The 12659-nt window shown below is 40.0% G+C and overlaps 1 protein-coding gene and 1 long non-coding RNA gene across 13 annotated transcripts in view; one reads left to right on the forward strand and one right to left on the reverse strand.

Annotated features, from left to right (window-relative positions):
* The window catches only part of MLLT3 (MLLT3 super elongation complex subunit), a 236238-nt gene that overhangs the window by 150820 nt on the left and 72759 nt on the right, over window positions 1–12659 (reverse strand). Inside the window, exon 1 of one of the 12 annotated variants that reach the window (XM_053288062.1) lies at window positions 4017–4063. The exons of the other annotated variants lie outside the window; for them this stretch is intronic. Within the exon in view, the coding sequence (XP_053144037.1) occupies window positions 4017–4048 (32 nt within the window). The 5' untranslated portion in view covers window positions 4049–4063. Of the gene's footprint in view, window positions 1–4016; window positions 4064–12659 lie in introns of those variants that run through there. 12 annotated transcript variants of the gene reach the window in all.
* The window catches only part of LOC128341659 (uncharacterized), a 45203-nt gene that overhangs the window by 26634 nt on the left and 5910 nt on the right, over window positions 1–12659 (forward strand). Inside the window, exon 2 of the long non-coding RNA XR_008314503.1 lies at window positions 9282–9398. This is a non-coding gene — a long non-coding RNA (uncharacterized LOC128341659). The remainder of the gene's footprint in view (window positions 1–9281; window positions 9399–12659) is intronic.

Consider the following 12659-nt stretch of genomic DNA (forward strand, 5'->3'; position numbering starts at 1 on the left):
CCTGTTTCGCACAGTGGCCCACCAGATGCCGCTGGAAGCCATAAACAGGAGTTGAGGGCATGCCCTCTCTCCTGCCATTACTCCCCTGCAACTGGTACTCAGAGGCATCCTGCCTTTGAGGCTGGAGGTGGCCCACAGCCCTCTGACTAGTAGCCATAGATAGACCTCTCCTCCATGAAGTCATCCAAACCCCTCTTAAAGCCATCCAGGTTGTTGGCTGTCACCACATCCTGTGGCAGAGAGTTCCACAAGTGGATCATGCGTTGTGTGAAAAAGTACTTCCATTTGTTGGTCCTAGACCTCCTGGCAATCAATTTCATAGAGTGACCTCTGGTTCTAGTGTTGTGTGAGAAGGAAAAGAATTTCTCTCTCTCCACTTTCTCCACACCATGCATGATTTTATAGACCTCTATCATGTCTCCCCGCAGTCGTCTTTTTTCTAAACTAAAAAGCCCCAGGTGTTGTAGTCTTGCCTCATAAGAAAGGTGCTCTAGGCCACTGATCAACTTGGTTGCCCTCTTCTGCACCTTTTCCAGTTCAACAATGTCCTTTTTAAGATGTGGTGACCAGAATGGTATGCAGTCCCCCAAGTGTGGTCACACCATAGTTTTGTATAAGGGCATTATAGTGTTAGCCGTTTTATTTTCAATCCCCTTCCTAATGATCCCTAGCATGGAATTGGCCTTTTTCACATCTACCGCACATTGAGTCGACACTTTCAATGAGCTGTCAACCACAACCCCAAGATCCCTCTCCTGGTCCATCACCGACAGCTCGGATCCCATCAGCATATACTTGCAGTTGGGGTTTTTCGTTCCAATGTGCATCACTTTACACTTGCTAACATTGAACCGCATTTGCCATTTTGTCGCCCACTCCCCCAGTTTGGAGAGACCCTTTTGGAGCTGCTCACAATCAGTTTTGGATTTCACTACCCGGAAGAGTTTGGTATCATCTGCAAATTTGGCCACCTCGCTGCTTACCCCTGCTTCTAGATCATTTATGAATTAATTAAAAAGCACCGGTCCCAGTACAGATCCCTGGGGGACCCCACTTCTTACTTCCCTCCATTGTGAAAACTCTCCATTTATACCTACCCTCTGTTCCCTGTCTTTCAACCAGTTAGCAATCCACACATGTACTTGTCCCTTTATCCCATGACAGCTAAGTTTCCTCAGGAGTCTTTGATGAAGAACTTTGTCAAAAGCTTTTTGGAAGTCCAGGTAGACTATGTCAACAGGATCACCTTGATCCACACACTCGTTGACACTCTCAAAGAAGTCCAAAAGGTTGGTGAGGAAAGATTTACCTTTGCGGAAGCCATGCTGGCTCACTCCCAGCAGGGCCTGTTCTTCTAGGTGCTTTACAATTTTATCCTTGAGGATGCTTTCCATCAATTTGCCTGGAATGGACATTAGGCTAACTGGCCTGTAATTTCCCGGATCGCCCCTGAATCCCTTTTTGAAAATCGGTGTTACAGTTGCTACTCTCCAGTCCTCTGGTACAGAGCCCGATTTCAGGGATAAGTTAAATATTTTAGCAAGGAGGTCGGCAATTTCACATTTGAGTTCTTTGAGGACTCTTGGATGGATGCCATCCAGCCCTGGTGATTTGTTAGCTTTCAGTTTTTCCAGACAGTTTAGAACATCATCCCTTGTCACTTCTATCTGACTCAGCTCTCTAGCCTCCATCCCTAAAAAGCCTGGTTCAGGAACAGGTATATGCTCAGTATCCTCTGCCATGAAGACAGACGCAAAGAACTCATTCAGCTTCTCTGCAACTTCCATATCCTCCTTAATAATCCCTTTCACTCCCTCATTGTCTAATGGTCCAACTGCCTCCCTGGCAGGTTTCCTGCTTCTGATGTACTTAAAGAAGTTTTTGTTATTCCCCTTGATACTTTTGGCTAAATGTTCCTCAAACTCTCTTTTTGCCTCCCTTATTGTCACCTTGCATTTCTTTTGCCAGAGTTTGTGTTCCTTTCTGTTCTCTTCGTTTGGACAGGCCTTCCAATTTCGGAAGGAAGTCTTCTTCCCTTTTATGGCTTCTTTGACGGTACCGTTAGCCATGCTGGCATCCTCCTGGACTTGGTGGTACCTTTCCTCCTTTTGGGTATATAACCTAACTGGGCTTCTAGTATTGTGGTTTTGAGTAAACTCCATGCACTCTGGAGCGAAGTGACTCTCCTGATTTTCCCCCTCAGCTTTCTTTTCACCATACTCCTCATTTTGGAGAAGTTTCCTCTTCTGAAATTCAAAATGTCTGTGTTATCATCCTTGGTGATTCTCTCCCCGCATGTATGCTGAATCTGATGGCACTGTGGTCACTGTTCCCTAAAGGATCGATGACACTGACATCACGCACCAGGTCCTGGGTGTCACTCAGAATTAGATCCAAGGTTGCCTTCTCTCTGGTCGGTTCCATGACCAACTGTTCTAGGGCACAGTCATTTAGCGTATCTAGAAATTTGACCTCTTTGTCCTGACTTGAATGTCAATTTATCCAGTCTATGTGTGGGTAGTTGAAATCACCCATAATTACAGCCCTACTGAAAGAGGCTTACTGAAGCTTCCAGTTTGAGATAATTTTAGTTTAAATTAATTGTACAAAAACTTTTGGCAAATCATCTGTTTTTAGAAATTGGTTAAAATGCCTTTGATCAAAAGCATTAACAGGCAATCAGCAGAAAATATGCCAACCTTGAACTTCTATCAAAGTATAAGAAACAAATGCATGACTAATGAACTGAGAACTGTATCTTGTGTGACTATTTAATTGTGCTATGAAAAGAGATTGAGGATTCCTTTATAGTGCAAGAATACAACAGAAACCTCAGGTGGTACATCTCACATACAATTTGCTTCATAGGTAAATAACTCAGGGTGCCGAACAGTTTATAATTTACTACTTGGGGACAAGGTGCATACATTCGTGGTGGTGTCCCAACTCCAGGTTTTTCTGGATTAAACCGATTACCTGGTTCTTTCAATCTGATTTCCAATCCAATTTCGGGACTGAAAGAGTCTTGGTTGCTCTATCCATAGATAAAGAACATATCAACAGGGCCTGATCCCTGCTGTACCAGGCCCAAGCAATGGTGGATTAAGACAGAGCCAGAGGAGGCATCTGCCCACGTTGGCAAAATCTGAGGGACAGCAGTGGCAGCAGTAGCTGTGGGGAAGCGAGGACCGGGCAAGGTGGAAGTTCCTCCTTTTGCCCCCTAAAGATCGCCACTGTCAGCGGCAGAATGGGGCACGGCGGCAGATGGCTGTAAGGAGGATGGGGGGGCAAGGAGGAAGAGTCCCAATGCCACCTTTTTTAACCTCTGAAAGCCTGCTGTATGGGTGGCACTGATCTCCTCCCCGGTGACTGTACAGCTGCTGGGCTCTGCTATCTATCACAGCCCATTCCGGCTTTCCTTCCACATGGAAGGAAAGCGAGAAACGGGCTGCAGATTGCAAAGCAGAATTTTGACCTTAGCAGGGAGCTAAATAATTGTCCTAACATCCCATAATCTTCCAATTGTATTAACACAGACTGAACATGATATATCAGAGCATAGATTTATTTATGTATTAATTTTTATTTTTTAAAAAAATACAGCCTCTCCAATACACCAAGCATAAAATATATACGGAAATACAAGCTTGCTTAAATACTAATCCATTTCTTTTTTATATGCATTATTCTCATTTTGTCTTTGAGAACAGTGAGCTATAAATTGTTGACTAACTAAACAAATATAATGGGCAAGATGTTTCAGATACTGCTTTGTTGCTATGATGTTACAGGCAATATCCAGTAAGTGGATAAGACAACAAATGACTTACATAACACTTCCATTATCCCAAGTCTGCAATCACAGCCAAAAAAAAAATTAGACAAATCAGTAGCCAATCATTTTAACACTGGTGAACACATGCTATCTCTCTTATCACTGCAAAAGAGATGCAATCGAATGCAGAGAAATTGGAAGCAAGAAAGAGCTTTTGGATCCATGTTCTTGGGATACTCACCCCAGGAGGCCTCCAGCTCGAAGGCAATGCATGGCAACTCTGCAGGAGCCAATCCTAGACTGCTGAACACTTGATCACGGACATTCTATAACTGTTACTGAAGCTGCTGTTCCTTTAACATAACATCAGAGCAACTGAAGAAAGCGGAAGCTGAAACATCTTGCACATTCTATTCCTGTTTCTTAATCAACAATAAGTTATACCATTTCTTTTAATTAACAGTATCCTTCTGGGGTCCAGAAAATACTTCTATGGAACACTGTCTGCAGTTTTAAAAATTATCTCTGTATATATACTTACTTACCCACCCACAGAGAGACAGTGAGAGATAGAATTGAAACACTCCCCCCCACCATTCAACCAATCAAGTTTTAAGTTTGGAGAAAAATATTGGACCTACATGTAGGGTTCTTTTTACACAGTGTATGGAGATCATTCTTAGTATGGACTGTCAACTCTACATTCTCCAACAGAAGAACTTCTGCAGGCCAGCAGTTTAGGCTTCCTTCCTGTAGGCAGAGGATGCCAAATCATCAGTTCTGGAACTGTTGCAGCTTCAGAAAATAGACAGTAGAGAGAGAGAGATTCCAGATAAAGGGGGAGAAACAGTGCAAGAAAATGATGGAATACCCTCACTATGTCTGGACCCTGGGAGTCATCACCTCCCCAAACACACCTACAACAAGAAAGAGGAGGCAGAACTACAGTCTGATTGGATGACTTCTATACAGGGGGGTAAAAAGAACCCTTTGCAGAAGGTCCAAAGTTTATTTTTCACACAGTGTAGGAGGTCATCCTTCGTATGGGACATACCCAAGCAGTGCCCAAGTGCGTGGAAGTGGATTGGAGTTAGACTACCTGTTGAAATACAGTACAGCCAAAGGTTGCTCACACAGACTGGAAAGTATAATGTTTAGTGAAGGGTGTGACCATGTTGCAGCACTACAGATTCCAGTGGGGCTTGAGCAGAAAAGGCCACAAAAGTGAAGGGGCTACGAGTTGAGTGAACCATGATGATGGGTGTTACCCCTGCTAACTGAACAAAGAGGCAACTTTTAAAGTGGTGGATCTCTTATATTAAGCGGGGAGTGGTGAGCAACCGGCCCTATCCAACCCCAGAATAGCATCCTTCCAGTCACTGTTGCTAGCTTGTGTTTCTTTTTAGAAACACCTTTTGTTTCTTTTTAGATGGTGTCCTCTCGGGACAGCGAATCATTTATTTTTCTAAATAAACCACTTTCAGAGCTTTTGTTGAAAAGTGATATTAGTAGGGTGGTATTGGGAGAGAAAAAGATTCATATGCCATAATGATTCAATGAGAATATGCAAGAGAGGGGGGGGCACAGCTTTGGAGTCCTTGGACCCCAAAGAGGAAGAATGAAAAGAAACAAAGAGGGAATCAGAGAGCTGGAATGCCTTAGTTCTGTGAATGTAGATGGGAAGGGCCAAGTAAGCAGAGATTATGGCATGTTCCCCGCCACCCCCTTAAGATAGGAGAGGGATGGACAGAAGGACAGCAGAAAAATATCTCAAGAGCAATGGAAGGTGGAATTGATTTTTGGTAGCAAGTCTAAACTGTTGACCTGCAAAAGTCTGTCTATTTGAACATGTAGATTCGGCAGCCCATACTAAGGACGATCTCCTATACCATGTGCAAAGCACTAAGTCACCAACAATTCAATCACATTGCCAATTCACTTTTAAAGAAATGAACTTGAGTGCAGAGAGTTTTTATGTACCAACAGGTACATAAAAACTAATATCTTAGTCCAGAAACAAGAATGCCTGGACTGCAACCAACTGAAGTCAACAGGCTGAAGTATTAAAATTTAAGTACTCTAGCTTCACTGTCCTGTCAGTCTGGCTGGTTAACAAAGTAGGGTAACTCAAGGTGTTACCCTACTTTGGTGAGCCTTACCTCTATGGTCAATGAGGACAGGTTCTAAAGAAAAGATTCCATGATTGCTTACACTGCTATACAATTAACTCTCTCAGCTAACTCTAATGGTGAATAGTCAGTGAGTTGTCTGATAGACATTCAAACATAAAGTGGAGAAAAAGATGGTTTTAAGGAGGGTATTTACTCCAGGTACTAAGTTTGGAAACAAAATACTTCAGCTCAGTTCTCAAATATTTTTCCTATACCTCAGTTCAAGCTCTATATAACTTGGTTAATTTCTCCATTGTTTCCTGTCTGCCTCATCTACATTTTGAAAACTGGAGGCCCATTTAGTATGTATACCTAGCACAAGGTGCATAGGCATAGTTCAGTACAAATAGTGAATGGCCTCACACCCCAGCCTGCCATTAGCTTCCATCCCTCTAATGAGAAGACAGGGTTTTGTTTTTTAAATTCTCCCTTCCTAATGTCTGCATTTGGCTGGCTGAAGAGAGGTTCCATTTGCTTTACTCTCTTTGCCATAAGCATTTGACCAAAGCCTCCCAAGATTCTCTTCTACTTTATTCACATTTTTCTTTCCCATATTTCATGGCCAAGGTAAAAGCATGGAACTCACATGACCTGTGCGTCTACCCTAGATTTATGAAAATTCTCCTCCAGCATCTTGTGACATTTCACAAAAAGACACACACATATACACACACACAGAGAATCCTTCCTTAAGTAATACCAAACAGCGCTCTCTTTTTTTTAAGCAAAGAAATAATTCTTTGACAAGTGGCAAGATGTACTTGACAGTATTCTCATTTGGAAACCTTAATGATTATTAATAATAGAACTGATTCCAAACCACTACCACTACCATTTTTAGTCATGTAAGGGACTAAAGATTATGAGAAATCCAAAATTCATTTCAAAAGTAACAGAGGCAAGTATGTGCAAGATGTACTTGGTAGGAAGATATGCGTGTTCACACACTATGATGTATCATCATAGTGTATGCATGGATTATGTAATTTGTTTGAAAGCTGACAAATGAACTTTGTTCTCAAAGATTTGTAGTCTTACTGCACAAGTACAATATTAAGACTGACTTAGGAGGAGATAGGCCCTTTAGACACACTTTCAATAAAACGCTTCCTATACTCTCCTCTAAAGGAAAAAAGGCAAAACAATTTGCATTTATAGCTTAGTTCCTCTGCCCCCTTTAACTTTTCCCTTTCTCTTTTTATGACGGATATAAATGGCACCAAATTGTCAACTCACATATAGTTTGTGTGCTATCTATACAAATAGGCCTATTTCTGACAAGCCATAAACCAATTACTGTCGGAATTCCTAGAAACCCCCCTTTGATATCCCAGCTTGCCCACAAGGCTTCAAAGCCATCTTCCTCCCCCCCTTCAAAGTAGCATTGGGGTATTGCTAGAGAAAAGACCAACCCAAAAAAAAAAAAAACCACCAAAAAAACAACGACTTAACAGATGCAGACAAGATATAGCATTTCAATTTTCCTTCTTAGAGTACTGTTTTTTTTAAAAAAACACACTCAGATATTGGAACTGTACCCAAAGCAGCATTTTTAAGATGTTTGTAATCCCCTGCTCCATAATGATATGCAGAACCTATTATTTTCTATGGCATCACTTCTTCAACAACCGTCTCTAATCTCTTGCTAATATTTAGCAAGTTCATCAGCTTAAAAAGAAATAGCAGCTACACAGATCAGAGTATAAAAGTCTTCTTAGCCAACTGAAATGTGTTTAAACTGTGCAGCAAAAATTAAAAATTCTCATCAAGATGCCAACACAGCATGAATTTAAGAATATTATCAGCCTGAATCTAGAACATATTCCTATTACTAAAGAGAAAAATTAGTTTGGAGTACTATACCCGACCCTAAAGACATTCAAGTTATATATAAGCATGTAAAATATTACTCAGCTAACACACTGCTACATGACAAAACATATCTAGAAAACACTCAAGTTTGCCTATGAGAAGTCAAGTAGCCAAATATTTCTCCGAGAAAAATGTGAAACTCCTTTTAAGTTACCATCATTTTGGATGTTGAGTGTCACAGTAATAGGAAAATACTTTCCCCAACAAGATTGCTTTAAAATGGATTCATGGATAAGAAAAGATTAGCAATACATTTTTTTAACACATTTAGAGCTAAACTGAGAGAACAAACATCGCCAAGTTCAGCATGCAACAAAATTATTACAGGTTTTGCATTTTAATTTTATTGGATTTTACAATCAAATTGCATTCATTTATCTAATTAAGTAAATATTGACTTCCCGCTTGCCTATCTGCACGGTTCACAATAATTATACATACAAACCATTACTATAATAATTCAAAACATACATGCTCCACAATGCTACTCAATTTTGCCCAACCGAACCTGCTGTTATTACTATATTAGAAACACTACTGAGAAGTCCATATTAGCAAAATAATTCTTTAAGTAAAGCAGAAATGGTTCCCAATCTTCTTTAAAACATTCCAAATTTTTGTCTCTTATAAGTACTGTAAGCTTTGCCATCTTGGCATATTCCAAAATTTTAATCAACCAGTCTTCTTTTGAGGGCATTTTAGTGTCTTTCCATTTTTGTGCATATACTATCCTGCCCGCCGTGGTTGCATACATAAAAAGTGTTGAATTTCTTCTGGAGAACTCTCTTTCAGTTATTCCCAGCAGAAAGGATTCTGGCCTCTTAAGAAATGTCACTTTAAAGATTTTATTCAGCTCATTGTATATCATATCCCAAAAGGACATATGAAAAAAAGGTTACTTTGCATTGTTCACATTTCCAATATTTGTTTGAATCATTTTTATAGATTAGCGCTAATTTTTTTGGTGTCAGATACCACCTATACATCATCTTATAATAATTTTCTTTTACAGTATAACATGTAGTAAACTTTAGATCAGTTTTCCATAATTTTTCCCAAGCAGCCATATCTATATTATGACCCACATCTTGAGCCCATTTCATCATAGTCGTTTTGACCACTTCATCTCTTGTCTCCTCCAAAAGCAACTTATACATCTTAGAGAGAAATTACAGTTTTCAAGTATAATTACTGATCCCTCCAAGGTGTGAGCGCTCACACATTTTTTATGTCTGCTCAGTCAATTTTAAATCCCGCTCAGACTGAATCAGGAAGGTCCCACTCTGAATATATTTGCACACACAGTGCCTTGATACTGTCGCCCAGAACAACACTCATTCTGCATACCAATAGAAAAAATAGAGAGAACATTGTTATGTACCCTTTAATCATTCTCCCAATTTAAGAATTTTTTAAAAGTAATCTGACCACATGTGTTTGTGCTGCTGATCCCAATTCTATAGGAACAACTGAAGTAACTGGGGTCCTGCCCACATGATGGCAATTTAAACTTTCTCCAAGCTGTATGGAAGCTGTTCACTGGTATGCAGCTGGGAGAACTACTAAACACCACCACCTAGGTAAGTGGAATAGAGAAGGGGAGCATGTTGGGGAGGGATGAACAGTGTAAAGATCCATGAAATGAGAGCAGGTAGAATAAGTAATAAGAAAGAAAAATGTCAGCCCTATCTGGTTACATGCTCTAAATTTGGAGTTTCTCTCTCATTGATCTAGATTATTTAGAGTTGTGATCACTACAGTTTCAGAAGGTATATCTACAAGTGCAATGATTAATATTTTTACTTTTCGTAACATCACAGTTTTCATGATGCCAACCAGAGCCAAGAGGCCACAAATATATAGATTTGAGTCTTAATATGATAACATGTCCCCCCAACCCTTTCCTACTCCTGAAATATCCTCATAAAGCATAAGGGGGAAAGGTTTTTTGTGTCATGTTGCACAGTCACCACACTCTAATCTTCTCCTAGAATGCATATGTAAGGACCTTAAGCAAGATCACTTATCTGAGCATAGAAAAGCAGACTAACCCAGTGTGTTTGATAGCTAGTCATGTACTCAGTTTTAAGGGATTACAGTTGTCTGTCATTAATCATGATTTTCCCAATCGGGGATTTGAGTATCCACAACTAGGAAATTGTGACTGCCCTCACCAACTACGACCCAAGTATCTGCAGTTTGGTGAATTTTTTAAAAACTGTTTTTTTGGGGGAGATTTTGGGTGTTAGAGGCGATTTCCAGGGGTCAGGTGTAATTTTTTTCTTTTTTTACCTTGTGTTTTGGTTATTTTGTGACCACACTTCCCCTAATCCCCTGTCTCCAGTGATTCCCTATTGCTTCCTAAGCGTGGATTTGCCAACTGCGAGGAATTCCTGGAACAGAACCCTCATGGTTGGCAAGGGACAACTGTACAAGTGCTGTTATAAACAAGGTTATTTTAAGGAACACTTAAACTGAGTTTTTTGGTGACTTCCTATCCAGCAAAGACTGCAGAAGTATAGGTTTGCACATTTACAAAGGGGTGGGGGTGAACCCAGCCCCACACATGGCCCAGTAGGGACCAGTGCTCAGTGGCTTTGAGGCCTTATTAAATGTTGAGAGTGTTAGTTTAGATGGGGGGGAAATGGAGGAAGAGGAGGAGAGGAAATTATCTTCCATGAACCTGTAACAATTTGTTGTACTCTACAGATGTCTTTGTTTACTAAACAGATGTCAAACATGTTAAATCAGATCCCTATCAATATAGGGCAATGAAAAAAATTCCAAAGAAGTTTGATTTAAAAATTGGGAGGGGGGAAAAACACCACCAAAAATCCCACGCTACTGCTGCAAGGTTTTAACCTCAGAGAAGTTTTAACTCCCTCACTGTATCCCATTTATCTTCTAGATCTCATATTTTGTTGGAACCTACAGTACACAGAAATATAGTACTATTTTACAATGTTTCATTCAAAATTACATTTACACACAGACCTACAGTGTGTAAAGTATACCAAGAGAAAGATTTAATTTTTTTTAATCCAGTCATGGGATTTTCTTCTGCAATCAAAATGTTATTAATTTGTAACATTTTAACCTAAATTTGATATTGTTATGTTGAGGAGTATAATTTATTTGACCTTGCATACAGTTCAGACATTACAAAACTAGAAAGATTTTTTTGAAGTATTTAAAATATGTGCAAACATGGGTGCATGTGGCTACCCCATACATCTTCCATGTTTAGTCTGTTAATCGTTTCTGCAAATCTGTAATTCACACATTACCACGGTGGGGGGGGGGGGTGGAGGGGGGTGGACAAGATACTTCAGTCCTGAACTAGTATGGATAACCTATTTCTTTTTCAAAGAGTCCAGTAACAACTGTGGCAGCAATTAACCTTGCCTTTAATCTAAAAGCAAGAACACAGACAAGTGAATCAACATACTACACTGCTTCTTAGAAACCAGATAGTGACTATTTAATTAAGTATTCAGTTTGCTAAAATGAAAACAAAACTTAGTCCACAGCCTATCTGCTTGACAATATAGTTTGTGTACTGTATTCACTTTAGCTATCCTGTGTAGTTTACAGAGTCACTTTGTCTGGAGACGATTAACAACATTTAAATTTGGTAGGCAATGTAACAATCAAATGTGTCAAAGGTATTTCTAAAACACAAAAATGAATAAGCTTAGGACCTCTTTTATATAGCTGTTGGCTACACATATCAAAAAGGGACACACAAAATATTGCTATTGTCACTAGAAAGCTAAGGAAGGAAGGAAAATAGAATTTATAGTCAACACACCAGAGGGCTTTGCATACACCATAAGCAAAGGCTAGAAGAGCCCTTATGATTCAATGATGCTAAATGTTCAAGCGAAAGACTCATGTCAAGTTTACAGAATACAATAAGCTTTTATAACAGGGACAGTTGGGTATAAAACATTTACACTTGGCTGTTGGATAGGTCTGCATTACAAAAGTGGTGGAGATTGATTCAGAAATGAAGCAATGTACCTCAGTACCTTTTGAAATCAGAGTCAGGTTACTGAAAACAGGCATAAATCTGAGGGATAACATGAACACACACACACACACACACAGAGCCACAGTCGAATGGCTTCCACATTCTGTACCAATTGTAGTTTCAGGACTACGTACAAAGGCAGCCCCACATATAATTCATTTCAGTAGTTGAGCCTAGAGGTTACCAGCATATGAACCACTGTTTTAAGGTCGTTTGGGGACAGGGGGCCATCTTATTTATGTATTTATTTTTCTATATAAACCACTTTGAGAACTTTGGTTGAAGAGCAGTATATAAATATTCGTAGTAGTAGATATGTTATAGTACACATTAATTTTCATATGAAGATGAAAAGAAATGCGCAGAGCTCATGTATCAGCCAAAGCTGATAAAAAGCACTCCAGGCTATTGCCTCAACCTGAAAAACTAGAGAGAGTTTTGGATCCAGGAGCACTCCAGAGCTACATACCTGATCTTTCAGGGGGAGTGTGACCCCATCCAGAACAGGCAGATCTAAACCATCTCTCGGGTCCCAACTCGCCACCCCCACTGTCAATACCACTGTCTTATTCAGATTCAACTTCAGTTTGTTAACCCTCAACCAGCCCATTATTGCCTCAAGGCAGGCATTTAGGGAAGTTATGCCATTCCCTGATCGAGTAGATATGGAAAAATAGATTTGGCTTTCATCAGCATATTGATCACACTCTGCACCAAATCTCCTGATGATCTGTCCCAGTGGTCACATATAGATGTTAAAGAGCATTAGAGACAGCATGGAGCTTCGTGGAACACCATACTTTGGTTC

Source organism: Hemicordylus capensis, chromosome 2 (genome assembly GCF_027244095.1).
Source record: "Hemicordylus capensis ecotype Gifberg chromosome 2, rHemCap1.1.pri, whole genome shotgun sequence".
Lineage (NCBI taxonomy): Eukaryota > Metazoa > Chordata > Lepidosauria > Squamata > Cordylidae > Hemicordylus > Hemicordylus capensis.